The following is a 16,763-nucleotide window of genomic DNA, read 5'->3' on the forward strand; positions in this document are numbered from 1 at the left end:
TAAATGTAAACTTATCACACTACTTTATCTCTGTGTATGATTTAGAGTGGGTAGAATTCTAGCCCTAAAGACCTGCATATAAAATAACTAACAAAAAATTAATCATTATTTTTATCTTTTTATTCACATTTTGCACTGCAAACATCAGTGACAGCTTTACATTTTAAGTTAATTTCTGGAAAATCTTAGTTTTCTGTCATTTTATTTGTTGTTAAATGTTTGCGCTGTGGTGGACAGTAGCCTAACTTTTCCTTTAATTCAGTTAACTTGGCGAAGTGATATGTAACTGTAATGCGGGCAAGACTTGGCTGGAACTACTTTTGCTGTGCATTTAGTAAAAAATAATTGCACACCTCAGAACATCTGTCAGCCAATCAGAATCGAGAGTTCAACAACGCTGTGGTATAAACCGTTTTAATGCACTCTGCACTGGGTGGTGCATTGCCTCCACGTCATCCATTAAAATCGTGTAATGAACACCTAGCCATGGAGTATCCCTTACGAACAATAGGGGACCTAAAAGAGAACCTTGTGGGACACCAATTCTAACAAATGATCTTTAATGATCTGACTTACTGTATATAATCTAAACTAGGCAATAACTTGTCTGTCCAACTATTTTTTCAAGCTTGATCATTAAAGTATTATGGTCAATATTGTTAAATACTGCAGTCAGACCAAACAGTACTGAGACAGAAATTTAGACTCCTCTTGACTTATCCTCCTGGAATTTCTAATTTTCCCACGTATATTTCTGGGTCTGTGCCTTAAGACATAATCTTAGATTGTGATTTCTCATACATGAGCTAAAAAAAATGTTGAATGTTAATATATACTATATAGACTTCAAGAGAAAATCAGATAAAATCACTCTTTTCAGCAATCCCATTCATCACATCAACATTGTTTTGCTATTCAAAAGTGAGTCTTTTTTTTTTTTTTATGGCGAAGGGAAAAAAGTTCTCAGTAGCGTTCTGCTCTGTCCAGCCTCAATTCAGATAACTACAGGATGTTCAGTGCAACCCATAATGACTTCACCAGCCTTTGACAATGTTCACCATGTCTTGTAACCCAATAAGGTTTGTAATATGAACTTTACTCATAACTCATCACTCATATAAGTAGAAATCCACAATCGTGTGGCATGTTTTGTGGCAGCTATTTCTGCTTGGACAAGCTCATTCATCAATGTACGGATAAATGTGCCGAATGTGCACTTTTTGTGCTGCTTACAGCCAGGTTATACAAATGAGCAAGAACCTGTGATGATTGTGAGGGACATTATTAATGGTTTTCTGAAAACATGCTTTGTTTTTTTTTTGTTTTTTATGTTTTGTTTTGTTTTGTTTTATTCTATGATTCTTTGAAAGTGTTGGTTTGATAAACATGTACTAGACAGATGTATGTGTACTGTCAGTAAGAGGAATTAAATTGTACACAGCATTCCGATAAATAAAGTCGCTAGATCATTGACACACTAGTGGGCTGCTGCAGTATTCGTTTTTCAATTAAATTTTCATACAGGTATGTGTATTAGTCAAGCTCTAAACGTCCTTGATAATTAGAGATATGAATGAAATGTCATTTTTAATTGTAGTCAGAAACAGCACAGCAGAGTGGTTGAACATTACTTGGCATGTCATTGACAAGCTAGTAATAAGCTAATCATTTAAAACTAACAAAAAAAATAAATGGTCTGGTCTGCACTTATATAGCGCTTTTTTAACCTTAGTGGTTTCAAAGCACTTTACTCTGGTTCTCATTCACCCATTCACACACACACCAATGGTAGCAGAGCTGCCATGCAAGGCGCTAACTTGCCATCGGGAGCAACTTGGGGTTCAGTGTCTTGCCCAAGGACACTTCGGCATGTGGAGTCATGTGGGCCGGGAATCAAATCGCCAACCCTACAATTAGTGGACAACCCGCTCTACCACCTGAGCCACAGCCGCCCAAATTACCATTGTGAGCTTTTTCCATTGGCAAAGTTGCATACTTAATAATCATAGACTTGAGTAAACAAAAATCGTAGTAGTGTAGGGATGATTACTTTTTTATCTGGTGTTTTTTTCCTTGCTTGCTTGCTTGCTTGCTTATTAGGAAGCAAGCAAGATAAACATCTGTATGTCGATTACAAATAAAATTTCATTATATTACCTCATTACATCACAGAAGCCTACACACCAACCCAGTCACACCTGCATCACCCACCATCTGTGTCTCTTTTGCTCTCATTCTGTTCTTTTAGATCATATCTTGATATGCTGAAGGTGATCATGTTCAGCTATCTGTTCTGGTTCGTCCTCACCATCATCTTCATTACGGGGACCACACGCATCAGCATATTCTGCATGGGTTATCTGGTAGCCTGTTTCTACTTCTTGCTCTTTGGTGGAGAGCTGTTACTCAAGCCAATTAAAACCATTCTGCGTTACTGGGATTTCCTCATCGCATACAATGTGTTCGTCATCACCATGAAGAACATCCTCTCTGTGAGTAAACGACATTCAGACAGATAGATATCAGGGAAGGAGGTGCTGAGTCTTGAATACCATCCAGTTTTACCTAAATTGGATATTTTATTTATAGATGCTCCAGTACAAAGTGCTCTTAGATATCATAAATATAATTTCATAAACAGTCATAAAGCCTCAGCGAAAAAATACAGGTCAGTTCAGTTAAGATGTATGGTTTTTGTGTGTGTGTTTTGTGCTTTCATCAACATTTCCTTGCACCACATGGCCGGAACATAATCAGGCCAGATTTATGAGTTTGATGACACTGCTCCATCTCCTCTCACTTCTCAGATAGCTGCCTGTGGATATATTAAAGCCTTGGTGGTTAATCACTGCTGGCTCATCCAGCTGTTCAGTCTGGCATGCACTATAAAGGGCTATTCACGACGTAAGTTATTACCTAAAGAATGCAAAGGCTTTCTGAGTCTCTTAGTTGTTGCAGTAATAGTCGCAAAAAGTGTGATTTCAGTACTTGTGTAAATTGTGCATTTAAATAATGCATTAAATCATATCCTTCTTCCTGTCTCTTGTTAAATAGCGGAACAGCAGGCTAATAAACAGTGTGAACTGCCCAGTGATGAAGCAGGTATCATCTGGGACAGCATCTGTTTTGCCTCCCTGCTGCTGCAGAGACGGGTCTTCATGAGCTACTACTTCCTGCACGTGGTGGCTGATATCCGCTCTTCACAGGTCCTGGCTTCCAGGTACACATATATATACACACACACACACACACACACACACACACACACAGTTTTATATTTTACATTCCCTACAGACTATGGCAGTGAAATGTGAAGTTTTCAGGTTCTTCAGTGAAATAGTACTCTTGAAAAGCACAGTTAATAAACTAACAGTGATAGAAATGTGTTGTTTTGACTCCAGCACATTCCTGACAGAGCACCAGGAAGTATACCAAGCGTGAGTTACAGACCTGAGGACATCATTGACTCCAAAGGGGCCATGAAACAAGCATAAAACAAGCATAACAACTGTGTTTAAGATTATGCTAATATGTATGTACACTGCTGGTCAAAAGTTTGTGGACACTTGACTGCAATGTTTCCCATGATGTTAAAAAGCTTTTGATCTGAAGGTGTATGTTTAAATGATTGAAATCAGAGTTGTAGACAAAAATATATTTGTGCCAACATATTCATTTTTTTCATTAGAAAACTAACATTTTATTTAATAATTTTTTTTTTAAACGGACGACTCAGAGAGAAATATTCCGGAAAGCAGCCAATAAGAGTGCAGTGTCGGTGTGAACTCCTTTAATACTGTTTAAAAAGCATCTCAGGGAAATTCCTAAAGAAATCGGTCAAGAAAATGCCAAGAATACATTTCTGGAAATTCTAGGTAAAAACGGAGTCTACTTTGAATATGCCTAAATACTCAATTATTTTTGATTTATTTAGGGTTTTTATCACAACATAGTTCCATTTGTGTTACTCCAGAGTTTGGACGACTTTATTATTATTCTAAAATGTGGGGAAAACATAAAAATAAAGAATGAGTGTGTCTGAACTTTTGACCGGTAGTGTATGTGGGGGATTGTATGTATGTAGTTAGCACCTTTGGGGTTGGGGGTTTGAATCCCGCCTCTGCCCTGTTTGTGCTGAGTTTGCATGTTCTCCCCATGCATCAGGGGTTTCCTCCGGGTTCTCTAGCTTCCTCCCCCAGTCCAAAAACATGCATTGTAGGCTGATTGGCATCTCTAAATTGCCTGTAGTGTGTGAATGGGTGTGTGCGATTGTGCCCTGTGATGGGGCTGGCGCCTCATACAGGGTGTCCCCCAGCTTGTGCCCCAAGCTCCTGAGATAGGCTCCAGGCTCCTCCGTGACCCTGTGTGGATGCATGGATATAAAATACTGAAATATATCATTGCATATTGAAATACTGAAATACTGAAAAATATCATTGCATATCTGTATGTTCAAAAATAGCTGTAATTCCGAAACAGTCCACCCGATGTAGCTGCTCTTAAATACTCTTAAATGAAATGATTTTCTGTGCTTTTGTGCTTAAGCACAATGTCAAAATAAAAAAAAATATATGGAAGTAGAGAAAAGTGCTATAAAGTACGAGTCCCAGTGTCATATTATTATCCAGCAGAGGAACAGAAATGCATCCTTACTGCTAGAAAGACATAATATATATGCTGTAAATCACTTTCTATACTTGTGATCTGTTGTGAGCCTTCACTTTCTATCTGCAGTATACATTTACTTAAATGATTTCCTTAATATTTGTAATTACAATGACAAATCTACTAACAATTTTGAGTATAATTGTTATATGCAAGATTTTGTTCATGCACATATAATTGTTGTAAGGTAACATTATTGTGAAGTAATGTGAAAGTAATGTGTCTCATCTGACCTATTAGTAAAGTTTAATTCCCAATTAACAAAGCTTTCATTAATGCCGATTTTCTTTGTACTCGTACTCATATGTTAATAAACCACCCATAAGGTGCACATAAATGTCACCCACAAAACTACATGGAAGACAAACTCAAAAAAACGAGTGCTAAAAACGACAAAATAACTCAACAGTGAAGGAGCATAGGTTAGTAATTCATGTGTGTAACTGAAATAAACAAAGTGAACGCATTCTGTATATACATTAACTAAAGTAACTCATCTCTAAGTATAATATTTGAAGCTGATCAATCCAGGTTGACATAAATGAGTCTCCTTAAATGTAAATTTACACAAACTCAGAAGCTGTGTGGTTTTTTTTTTTTTACTAAACTAACTGATTATCATTTCTTGTGTAAACGCCCTTGCGATCGATTTCTGAATAAATTTGTCCGTATCCAGCTTGATAAACGAGGTCTAATGTTTATTTAGGGTGCTAAATTAAGGATTCACCGTGTTTGACACTGACCTCAAGAGACCAGCTGTTTGTAATTGAGCAGCTAAAGCATTAGACAAAGCCAGACACATTAATCTGAATCGTGTGCTCTTTATTCTCTCTCTGTCTCTGCGTCTTTCGCTCTCTCTCTCTCTCTCTCTCTCTCTCAGAGGAGCCGAGTTATTCCAGGCCACAATCGTGAAGGCAGTGAAAGCACGACTTGAAGAGGAGAAAAAATCCATGGACCTGCTAAAGCGACAGTGCGTTTATACAACACCTCATAGTTCACACGTCATTATTTACTGTTCTTGGAACAGTCTTGGACTATTATGGATATTATATTTACCTAAGGAATATTCCCCTGCTTTTACGAGCTAGAATGTGCTTCAAAAAATATATTTTTACCTATTTCAGTTAATGACTTATTTCTGGTGTGCAGCGTGGTGTTATGCGAATTTTGTTTTAATTCATAGAAATGACAACACACTGCAATATCTCAAACTCTGCTTTAACTTAGTGTTTTGTTGTCCGCATTTCGGAACTGGTGCTCTGAGTCGGTGCACTGTGTTTACAGGACATCTGCAGTGTGTTTGTATGAGACAAAAGGATCTTTCAGCGCCACCCTGCTGTGCCTAGCTTTACTTTCCCCTCCGTTGAAAGACAAAGCACTTAGCACTTCTGCACATGCCTCAGTACGAGTGCACTCTTTCAACCTCTTTCCCCAATTAAGGACTGGTGTTATTACTGTGATTCTGGCCAAGGGGAAAACTCATTCGGCTCAATCCCGCGAAACCGGACATACTGTAGTAGGGACTGTCGCCAATTTCTCTCTCTTTTTCTCACAGGATGGACCGTATTAAGAGTCGGCAGCAAAAGTTTAAGAGGGGAAAGGAGAGGATGTTGAGCTTGGCACAGGAGAGTGGCGAGAGTCAATCACTTTCCAGAGAAGAAGTGGAAGATAACGGTGTGTGGTAGAGTGAGTCAGCTAATTATGACTCATTTAGCCGACCTATGTATTTTGGTACACTGACTACATGCTAATTTAATTATATGCAATTAATTAATACATACTGTACATTAGTCTTCCTTCTTTTTCACGGAATATAGTATTTTAAAATATACAGCTAGGTATTATTCAATGTTGTATCTCATTTCATCAAAAATAAAGCTTTAATGCAGCAGTCAGGTTTGGTCTTGAGTGTACTGAAAGTTCACAACACAGACGAGTTCATAAATTCCACAGGTGCCTGAGCTTAACTACCAGCGTAAATGCATTGCAGGAGAATTGAAAACATATGAGCTCACACATACCAGACGTTAGGACAAACTCTCTTATCCGTAATGGTGCTTCTTAAGGTTCATGTGTGCTTCAATGGATTGGGCTTTGCAGGAGAGACGAGTAAAGAGATGAGAAAAGGAAAAAGGAAGCAGTGGTGGAGACCCTGGGTTGATCATGCCTCCAGTGAGTGTTCATACATCACTTCTTATATTTATAAAGGTCATTTTAGGTTTATTTTAAAATAAATACATTAAATAACTCAACTCATTGTAAAAGCAAGCAATTGTGCACTGGGGACTCCATAGTGGCACAACAGAAAAGCTCTCACCCTTTTATTAGGGGATCGTGAGTTTGAATCCCAAAGATGTCACAGCTATCCATGGCCGGAGTCCAAGAGAGCAAAATTGGCCATGCTCTCTGGGTGGAAGGGATGGTGTTGCGCTGTCCCGTGTCGATCACAGTGACACTAATCAATCTTGGGCGTCTGTGAGCTCATGTATGCAGAAGAGGATAGTTAGCTCTTTCCTCCAAATGTGTTCAGCTGCCTGAGCAGCAGTTCGAAAACATGTGGTGGCTTTACGTATTTAATGGAAGCATGTGCTAGCATTCACCCTCCCTGGTTGTGTGATAGGGGAGAGCTAGCTAGAGATGATCAAATCTGTATACAGTACATGTTTTTACGTTCCAGAATAGCCACACTGTTAATTGTTAACTGTTGTTTCAGTGGTGAGAAGCGGGAATTATTATTTGTTTGAGACGGACAGTGAAGAGGAAGAGGACGACGAGGAGAAAAAAGAGGAAGAACTACCAAAGAGATCGGCATTTCAAGTTAGTCCTCGGACACATTTTAGTAGCATTTAGTACTTGGTTTGTTTTTGTGAATTCAACTTGCCCTGTATATATTGACCATGCAGAATCAATAGTCTAACCCAGTGGTCACCAACCCTCTTCCTTGAGATCTACCTTCCTGCAGGTTTCATCTCCAGCCACCTGTTTTAGCCGATCAAGAACTTCTTAAGGCAATGATTAGATGGTCACGTGGACACGATTATGGTTGGAGCTAAAGTCTTCAGGAAGGTAGATCTCCAGGAACAGGGTTGGTGACTACTGGTCTAACACTTGTGGCTCTACAGCACTGAGATCTTGTAGACATTTTGTTTTCTCTGCATTTAACAATGTTTCTTTATTTGTCAGGCCACTAACTGCTAACTTCCTTTGTGGAAGCGTGAAACCACCATAGTAAAGACTACACGCCATGTCCTTACTAACTCAGCCCCTACTCTGTCCTTCTTATAGAGAGCTATCCGAATGTTTGCCTCTGCTTTGCTGGCTTTAGCAAAGTCTGTCATTAAGCTCCCCAAAACTATACTGCAGTATACAATCAGGGCAGCCAAGGTACTTGCACCAGGCCTACTATATCTCTCCTCTTCCTCTATTTTATACTACTGTGCTATTGTTCTGTGTACAATATTTTTTCCCTCTTTGGTCATATCCAGCCTGTGTGCTTCATTGCACACTGCATTTTTCCTGACACTTTCTTTTACTACTGTGCATTGAGGAAAATTGGAGCGCAATCTGAGCCTGAATGGCCGAGCCTTGAGGAATGTCTGACTGCTTTGTATGTCTGTTTTACAGGCAGCTATCAAGATCCATATGGGCTGCTTTGCATGTGAAGGAAATGCAGTGCAATGTGCTTTACTGTAGGATGCATGAGAACTTTTCAGGGGAGACTTGGTTTTGTGTTGGTTGATGTTGAGGCTGTGTTTTTTCTCCAACATAAAGCACATTTCCATAGCTAAAAGCAAACAAACAAACAAAAAAAAGGTGACATCCACTACTCTGGGTTAAAACACACCCTGAGCCTTGTTATTCCTATTGGCCAAACTGTTCTCGCATTCTTGACAAGAGATCACAAAAATAATCCAGATCATGAAGTCTAAACACTAACCAATCAAATCTGTTCCATCACCTCTTCATGTCTGTCTTTGGCATTGTTCTGTCTCTTCAGTTTGTGTATCATGCATGGATCACTGACTCCAAAACAGCCATGAAGGAACGCAGCAAAGAGAGGCGGCGTTTCTGGCAGAGATACACAGAGGGACGCAAAACCAAGAAGGACCAGCGGGAGGGTACGTGAAAGATCCAATCCAGATATTTTATTCAGAACAAAGAGAAGAACTGTCTGGCCCAGTGTTCTTCAGTTTCTTCAGTTTAATGATATTAGTAGCTGAGATGTTTTGCCTTTCTTCAGCAGCTCATGTAGCCCTTGAGGTGGGAGATCAAGTGGAGGACACAGTTGAAGAGGAGAGATCAGATGGGCCAGGTACATCGTCATTGTGTTAAACTGCACATATACTGTATGTACAGCCACTAGCTTTTGATTAACCCCTACAAATTTAGATGAAATCAGACAAGAGTTACACACAGTTAATTTAAAAGCGGTATACTTACATTCTTTCTATATCTGTACACTATCTATTGTTTGTTGACTCGCAGCTTTCCCTTACATTTCCAGACAATGTACTGAAGCGTGTGTTTAACATAGTGAAGTTTTCGTGGGTGCTCTTCCTGGCATTGTTGGACAGTTTCACTGCCTGGCTCAACTCGATGTGCCAGGAATACATTGACATCTCCACTGTGCTGCGCACTGAACGCTGTATGCTCACACATGAGGTCAAAAAGGTACTGACGCTGCCAAAGTCTTACTAAACATGACTAATGCCACTAGAGCTGGACAATATGATGGTTTATACCACAGCTCTGTTGAATTCTTGAGGCTGATTGGTCAGAAGGTTTTGATTGATTTTCAATAACAGCAACACGGACAGTAGTTCAAGTTGTAAGGTTGTTATTAAGGCACTAATTGTAATATGTTAATGTTTGTATAGTAACAATTTACACAGGGATTTAAGGGATTTAAGAAATGCTTGTGATCGTTGATATGATGAAGCTTTCTGTAAGGAGACATCTCTGCAAGACTGATTGCACCAGTGGGTCCTGGGACTTCAAAGAGTTAACCCACAGGTTATGAACTTAGAGTACTCAGACTTGTTCCTCCATCATAGAATCAAATAACAAAACATTTGAGTTGTCAGACTGTCTTCAGTCATCTGTTGCTAACAATGAGCATACATGTTTCTCATAGCCTGTGGGAGGATATGCTACGACCGGCAAATTTGCTTCATCTGGCAACTCCACTTCTCGCTGTGAGAGCAACTCATCATGGTTAAGATGAGGAGATGGTGTACAGATGTTTATTTAGTATTTTTGGAATAACTCTCCAGTATCAGAGCTAACTCTGTAGCCTCCAGGATGGAGGGCCTTGCACTTTGAAGCTGCTTTTTTGTTTTATTAATGTCAAGAGAGGCTGTTCAGGCTATTTATAGCTGCTATAACGTAACTGATGACAGGAAGTAACTTGTTTTCTGGACATTGCACAACATTAAGCATCTCTATAAATGCATATAACATACAACGTATCATTCTGTAATTTATAGAAAATTGTTATGTTGGTAAGGCACTGTAAAACAAGAGGAATAGGATACTTCAGGATGTGCTGTTATTTACAAATAATCAACCTCATGGTGGTAATAGTAACACTGCTTTCCTCTGTGCCACATCACACCACCTTGTTGTTGATTATGTTTCTATAACATCATCACTGTCATCGTGTTATATACTTTACACAACAGAGTATTCATCAACTGTTATTATTTATTCAGTAATTACAGTCAATAGATCGTAGACCGCATTTTGGAAACCCAGAGGTTATGAGGGAAAAAATCACTTGTAAATAAGCCTTTGGATGTAATTGCTGCAAAACCACATGCAGAAATATGTAGAACCCACTGTAAGATACTGAAATGTTTTTATCAAACGTATACAGGGAAACACTCCATCACGAGGGATCATACACATGTATTACCAGCAGCAGTTGTGTAGACCTTCATCCTCTGAGACTGTTCTGGAGGGAGCAGAGAGGCTGCAGGTTCAACGAGATTCTGTCTCAGCACAGCATCAGGACAGAGAGGACGAGAGCATGAACGCTGTTCCCAATAAAGACAGTCTGACCCGGTACATTATCCCAAAATACAGCACTATACACTCGCAAATAAAACATGCAATGCTACCTTCACTATGTGTTTCATTCGCTTTTTTTTTGTTTGTTTGTTTTTATAAAATTACCTATTTTTCTGCAGCATTTTTTACAGACTTGGGGACGAATGTATTTCATCTGTTTAGATTAAGGCTGCAAAAGTAGCGAAATTGTGAAGTGAGGGGTCTTAATACTCTCTAAAAGCACCATAGGTTTATCATTTGGCCTCCAGAGAGTCAAGAACCAGCAGGTATTCCTCACAGCTATCAGCTTTCCTCTGTTGACAGCAACATTTCAGCACACTTTATATTCGGATTTACCTCCAGGGAAACTGTTCTGTGTTGTATCAAACAAAAAAAAGCTGTTCTGTAGGAATTGACAAAAACAGGGCTCAAATGACTGTGTTATGATCAAATGACCCAATTATCTCAAGTGTTTCCATGACAAGATGAGTGTCATCTTGTCATGACAAGTTTGGACCAGATGTACAGTGCGTTCCACTGATGTTGGCACGCTTGGAAAATATGAGTAAAGAAGGCTGTGACAAATTGTCTTTATTGTTTAACTTTTGATCCTAAAAAAATTCACAAAAATAAAATACTCTGCTCTCATGGATATCAAACAATTGGAAACACAACACAGGTTTATCCCAAAAATATTTGTTAAATATAGGTGTGATACAATTATTGGCACCCATATGAATTTATGTGAGAAAACTATATTTGAAGTATATCCCCACTGATATTTAGAAAAAATGTTAGTACACCTGGGTTACTAGGAACAGGAAATTGTTCAACCAGGACTTCCACGTCTCACAGGGTTTAAATATGAGGTAAGACATAGGCCAAATTCCCTTGGTCATTCATAACAATGGGAAAAACCAAGGAATATAGCTGTGATGTGCAAAAAGGTTGTAGAGCTTCACAAAATGGGAAAATAGCAGAAGCATTGAAAACGCCCATTTCCACCATCAGGGCAATAATTAAGAAGTTCCAGTCAACTGGAAATGTTATGATCAACCTGGAATTGGACGTGTGTCTATATCGTCTCTCAGTGCACTGTGAAGAGGATGGTATGAGTGGCCAAATAATCTGCAAGGATCACAGAATTGCAGAAGTTTGTTGTGTCTTGTGGTCAGAAAGTCTCCAAAACTACAATCTGAAGTCACCTACATCACCACAAATTGTTTGGAATAGTTTCAAGAAAAAAGCCTCTACTCTCATCCAAAAACAAACTCAAGCGTCTTCAGTTTGCCGACACTACTGGAACTTCAAATGGGATCGGGTTCTATGGTCAGATGAAACCAAAATAGAGCTTTTTGGCAATAAACACCAGAGGTGGTTTTAGCGCACACAGAGAGGTAGCCATATGGAAAAGTACCTCATGCCCACGGTTAAATATGGTGGTGGCTTTTTAATGTTTTTCGGCTATTTTTCTGCCAGAGGACCTGGACATTTTGTTAGGATACAATGCATCATGGTCTATCAAATACCAACAGATATTAAATGAAAACCTGACTGCCTCTGCCAGAAAGCTTCCAGCACGACAATGATCCAAAACATACATCAAAATCAACATAAAATGGTATACTGACCACAAAATCAAGGTCCTGCCATGTCCACCCCAGTCCCCTGACTCGAAACCCATAGAAAACCTGTGGAGTGAATCAGAATAATTTTATTGATGACAGCTGTATGATAATTACTTTTGAACATGAGATTGTTTCATTCTGAACACAGCCATGCCCCACTTATAAAAGGGCGTGCACACATTTTTTTTTTTACATCACAAAAACCTGCCTCTTTATCAGGGGTGTGTAGACTTTTTATATCCATTGTAATAGTCAAGGGAATTCTAGAAAGCAAAAAAGCATAGAGTAGAAGAGACTAAATTAATATTTGGTGTAACTACGCGTGAAATTTGTATTATTTTCTTAAGTTCACTTTTTGCAGATGTATAGTATGTTGTTCTAAGCATCTTTAAGTAATTTCTAGTTCTTCAGCAGATTTTGGCTCTCATTTGCTTCTGTTTCCGGAAGTCCCAGAAGCCTCCATGATTTTATTTTCTCAATATGCCATTCATTACAAATCATTAATATGAGTTCTGTGATGTTTGTGTTCACATTTAACCTTGTCTTAATTCTTAATTAAGTCTTAGTGTCTTAATGAATCTACCACCCGTGTTAAACAGTAAAACCTGAAATTAAATCAAGTAAACACCTGAGGTTCAGTGTGACACTGTTGAATCCATTAGAGAGCGCCTTAAATCATTCGTAATCATGCAGCCTACGATCACATAAATTCCCTTTGACTGTGAAAAGCCACGTGAGTGTTTCTGTTCTCTGACTGTGTTTGCAGTGTATACACTGAGTCCACAAAGGCATACAGTCAGTCCATACTGGAGTCCAGTGAGACCGGTGCAGACCGCGTGCCCAAGACGAGCGAGAGACATCGGCCCAAACTGTGTCGTCTGCAGGGGGTGGAGCTCCCCTCTTCCTCCTCCTCTTCCTCCTCATCATCTGCAGAGAGTTCAGCCAGCGCTGCAGTCAGGTAGCACCTAAAAATCTCCACACTCAACACATTACAACTCAACACTAAAAAAATGTTTCTGAAGTATTTTTAATCACACTTCTAATGGATCCCATATGCTTCCATTTAAATCCACAACTCTGTGAGTAAAAACGGGAACAATCCCTGAATGTGATTGCTTGCTCGCTCTCTCTCTCTCTCTCTTTCTCTTTCACTGAGTAATCTGAACAAATACAGTACGGGAAAGTGGCTAAAATAAAGCGGCTTTGATTTCTTTAAAGTGCACCTATTATGGTTTTTCAAAGATTACCTTTCATGTAATGTTTTATATAGCTGTTTGTGAATGTAAAAAGTCTGCAAAGTTTCAAAAATCAAAGTGCACAACAAACGGAGTTATTGACTCCCAAAAGAAGGAACCGAATCTGAATACCCGAAACGAGTCATTAATAATTCCAGACTTACTTCCTGTACTAACCTATGTAGGTTTGTAACCAAAAAAAACCTCGCCTCTGGTCTTCATCAGCTGCTCGCTGACAGCGTTAGACCAAAAACAACAGACTGGGACATCTGACCAATCAGAGCAGAGTATGCGCTCTGAAAGGAGGAGTTTAGAATGAATCATTTAGAACGGATCATTTAACGAGTCGTTTGTGACACTGAGGGGGATAAAGGTCTTGCTGCAATTTATATTATTAGCACATTAAACTGTTTTTTGACCTTGGATGCATGTAAATCTATTGTATGAGACCTTTAAACAAAACTAGGCATGTTTCAAAACCATAATAGGTGCGCTTTAACACAAGATGCAGGTGAAACTGGGTTTTTTTTTGTTGTCTAAACGAAACACATTATGCTGTGGCTGGTTTCTGTTGCTCTGTGGTGACAGAGAGGCAGGCAGTTTCCAAAGCTCTCTGATCCATGTGAAATATAGTGGAATATAATCTGTGGGATCAGAAGCATATGATTGATTTATTGATATATTAATTAAAGTTGCCTCTGTCATGTTTAACTAAATATAGATGGTCACCAGTATTTACAAAATGCTTCTCTCTAGTGTGTAAGTGTGTAATGCTTCACACAGTGGATACCTAATTGTCACATAATGGACACCTAATGGTAGACTTTTCTATTCACAATCCTCTGATTGCTTACTGCTGTCGTCCTCTTTTCTCTTATGACAGTGAAAACACACAGTGCACGGCAATATGTTCTTGCCAAGGTACTGGTGATACCATCGAAGAGCAAAACGATGCTCGAGAAAGCCCTCACTGTGGTGATGGCTGGACCACCACACATCTGCCTGAGCCCTCGGCTATCCGGCGTTGTAGCAGTGAGGTGCAGACTCTCAAAGGAGGTTTAGCGTCAGAGTGGGACACTGCATTAGCATCCAAACAGACTACATGGCCACAGCTCAGTAGGTTCCCTTCTGAGGCAGATATTCCTCCCTCCTACAGCAAGGCCACAGGTCTGGACTCTGTGTGTGAGTCAGCAGCTCACGCTGAAGACAAAAAGCTCAGGATAAATGCACCAGACAACAGCACACTCCCCTCTCTGAGCCACGAGCTCACAGCCAGTGAACTGCTGCGCAACAGGTGAGAAAACCCACACTGTCAGTCCTTTAAACCCATGCTTCACACAGTGTGGTTTGTGAAGCATAGCCAGGGGGTTCTCGATTTTTGCATTTTGTTACAGAAATAATAACTCATCATTATTCTATTTATTATTGAATTCTTGCTGTTATTGACCTGTTTGATTATTCCAGTTGAATAGGTTTAATCCCAACCTCAAAAACAAATAGGCTGATAAATAAATGTAATGGCAACATTTATCTAAGGTAAGGCTCACAAAATAAATCTGTACTGAAGTGGGTCAGTGTCCGTTTGTCTATATTAAACGTTCAAATGTGTCTCTGTGAGCACAAAGTTTCGAGAACCCCTGCTTTAACCGAATAAACATGAATAGATTCCAAAATTCTATTGATGGTGCTTGCCCTTGTACTGAATGTTTTAACTGACTAATATTGTGATCAGTATCTAAATTATAATATCTACAATATCTAAATATCTAAATTATACAGTTATCCAATTATCAAAGGGGTCATACGTATAAAGAGCATACGTATTAGGATTCTTTAATAAATAGGATTAAACCCATTATCGCATTGCGGTAAATTCTGTATGGGGGGTGTCAGCTGTGTCGGCATATTTGGAACTCAAAACTAGCTCAAGAGTAACTAGCTGAATATTTAGCAGTGAAGTGTCTCAGAACATGAGTCAATAGAAGCCAATAATCATGCATATAATCATAAATGTAATATATGGTATATAGTAATAAAATGTAATTATTTAAATTTATCAACATTACTTTATTATCTTCACATTAAAACAGGTTAAATACTTACAAGTTACAAGGAGATACAAGGAGAAACACTAACACCTTCTAATGGAAATTGAAATTAACTAATAGCACACCAAACGGGGCAGTGGTGGCTTGGAGGTTAAGGCTCTGGGTTACTGATTGGAAGGTTGGGGGTTCAAGCCCCAGCACTGCCAAGCTGCCACTGTTGGGCCCTTGAGCAAGGCCATTAACCCTCTCTGCTCCATGGGGCGCCGTATCATGGCTGACCCTGCACTCTGAGCCCAGCTTCCTGACAGGCTGGGGTATGCGAAGAAAACAATTTCACTGTGCTCTACTGTATATGTGACCAACAAAGACTCATTATCAATTATTGAGCAACTTATGTAAACGTCATAATGAAAAATATTTGAAAATTTACATTTATTCAAAATATTTTACATTCTAAGACATACTTCTGTGTTTTCCCTAACTTGTAAAACAAAAACAGCTGTTCGTAGTGAAATTTTGGACGCTATGTTATGTGCTGCACCTTGATGCACTGGATCATGAGTACAGTGAATATGTAAGGGTAGGCTTTAACACCCTCTTGTGGATGTTTCCTATCAAAACTGCAGAATACTTTAGAAGTAGCAGTGTCTAGCAGTGTCAGTATGTGTGGTAAGGATAAAATAACCATGATTACATGTTGCTTTATTCAGCTTCATCTGGTGAGTTTGGTCAAATGCTCTTTGCTACATTTCCTCATCTACAGTCTTTTACTATTGCTTCTGTTTCTCTCCAAAAGGATGTTTTATGATGAAGAGCTGGAGGAATCGGAGCGCTTCTACAGCTCCCAGCCACAGATCCTACAGCTGTGCTATGCTCTCTATAACATGCTGGTGGCCCACTCAGAGATGGTGTGTTACCTAGTCATTATTCTTAATCACATGGTCTCAGCCTCGGTGGCCACGCTGGTGCTGCCCATCCTCATCTTCCTGTGGGCCATGCTGTCTGTACCCCGGCCCAGCAAGCGCTTCTGGATGACCGCAATAGTCTACACAGAGGTACAGCAACAGTAACACCATCAACTCCATTAGAGCCATCTCTGTTACAACTGCAGTAATACCATCACATCTGTTATAGCTTCA

General features: G+C 39.4%; 1 protein-coding gene across 7 annotated transcripts in view; it reads left to right on the forward strand.

Annotated features, from left to right (window-relative positions):
* LOC108271803 (piezo-type mechanosensitive ion channel component 2) overlaps positions 1 to 16,763 on the forward strand; it is a 136,935-nt gene that overhangs the window by 107,866 nt on the left and 12,306 nt on the right. For 6 of the 7 annotated variants that reach the window (XM_053683724.1, XM_017479601.3, XM_017479592.3 and 3 more), the window contains 14 exons: positions 2,249 to 2,492; positions 2,808 to 2,904; positions 3,055 to 3,220; positions 5,546 to 5,635; positions 6,221 to 6,339; positions 6,766 to 6,837; positions 7,379 to 7,482; positions 8,663 to 8,783; positions 8,906 to 8,977; positions 9,170 to 9,336; positions 10,541 to 10,728; positions 13,108 to 13,299; positions 14,460 to 14,870; positions 16,421 to 16,679. In XM_053683724.1, the coding sequence (XP_053539699.1) occupies positions 2,249 to 2,492; positions 2,808 to 2,904; positions 3,055 to 3,220; positions 5,546 to 5,635; positions 6,221 to 6,339; positions 6,766 to 6,837; positions 7,379 to 7,482; positions 8,663 to 8,783; positions 8,906 to 8,977; positions 9,170 to 9,336; positions 10,541 to 10,728; positions 13,108 to 13,299; positions 14,460 to 14,870; positions 16,421 to 16,679 (2,302 nt within the window). The remainder of the gene's footprint in view (positions 1 to 2,248; positions 2,493 to 2,807; positions 2,905 to 3,054; positions 3,221 to 5,545; positions 5,636 to 6,220; positions 6,340 to 6,765; positions 6,838 to 7,378; positions 7,483 to 8,662; positions 8,784 to 8,905; positions 8,978 to 9,169; positions 9,337 to 10,540; positions 10,729 to 13,107; positions 13,300 to 14,459; positions 14,871 to 16,420; positions 16,680 to 16,763) is intronic. The other variant, XM_017479611.3, reaches the window with a different exon arrangement.

The sequence above is a fragment of the Ictalurus punctatus genome, chromosome 1 (assembly GCF_001660625.3).
Source record: "Ictalurus punctatus breed USDA103 chromosome 1, Coco_2.0, whole genome shotgun sequence".
Lineage (NCBI taxonomy): Eukaryota > Metazoa > Chordata > Actinopteri > Siluriformes > Ictaluridae > Ictalurus > Ictalurus punctatus.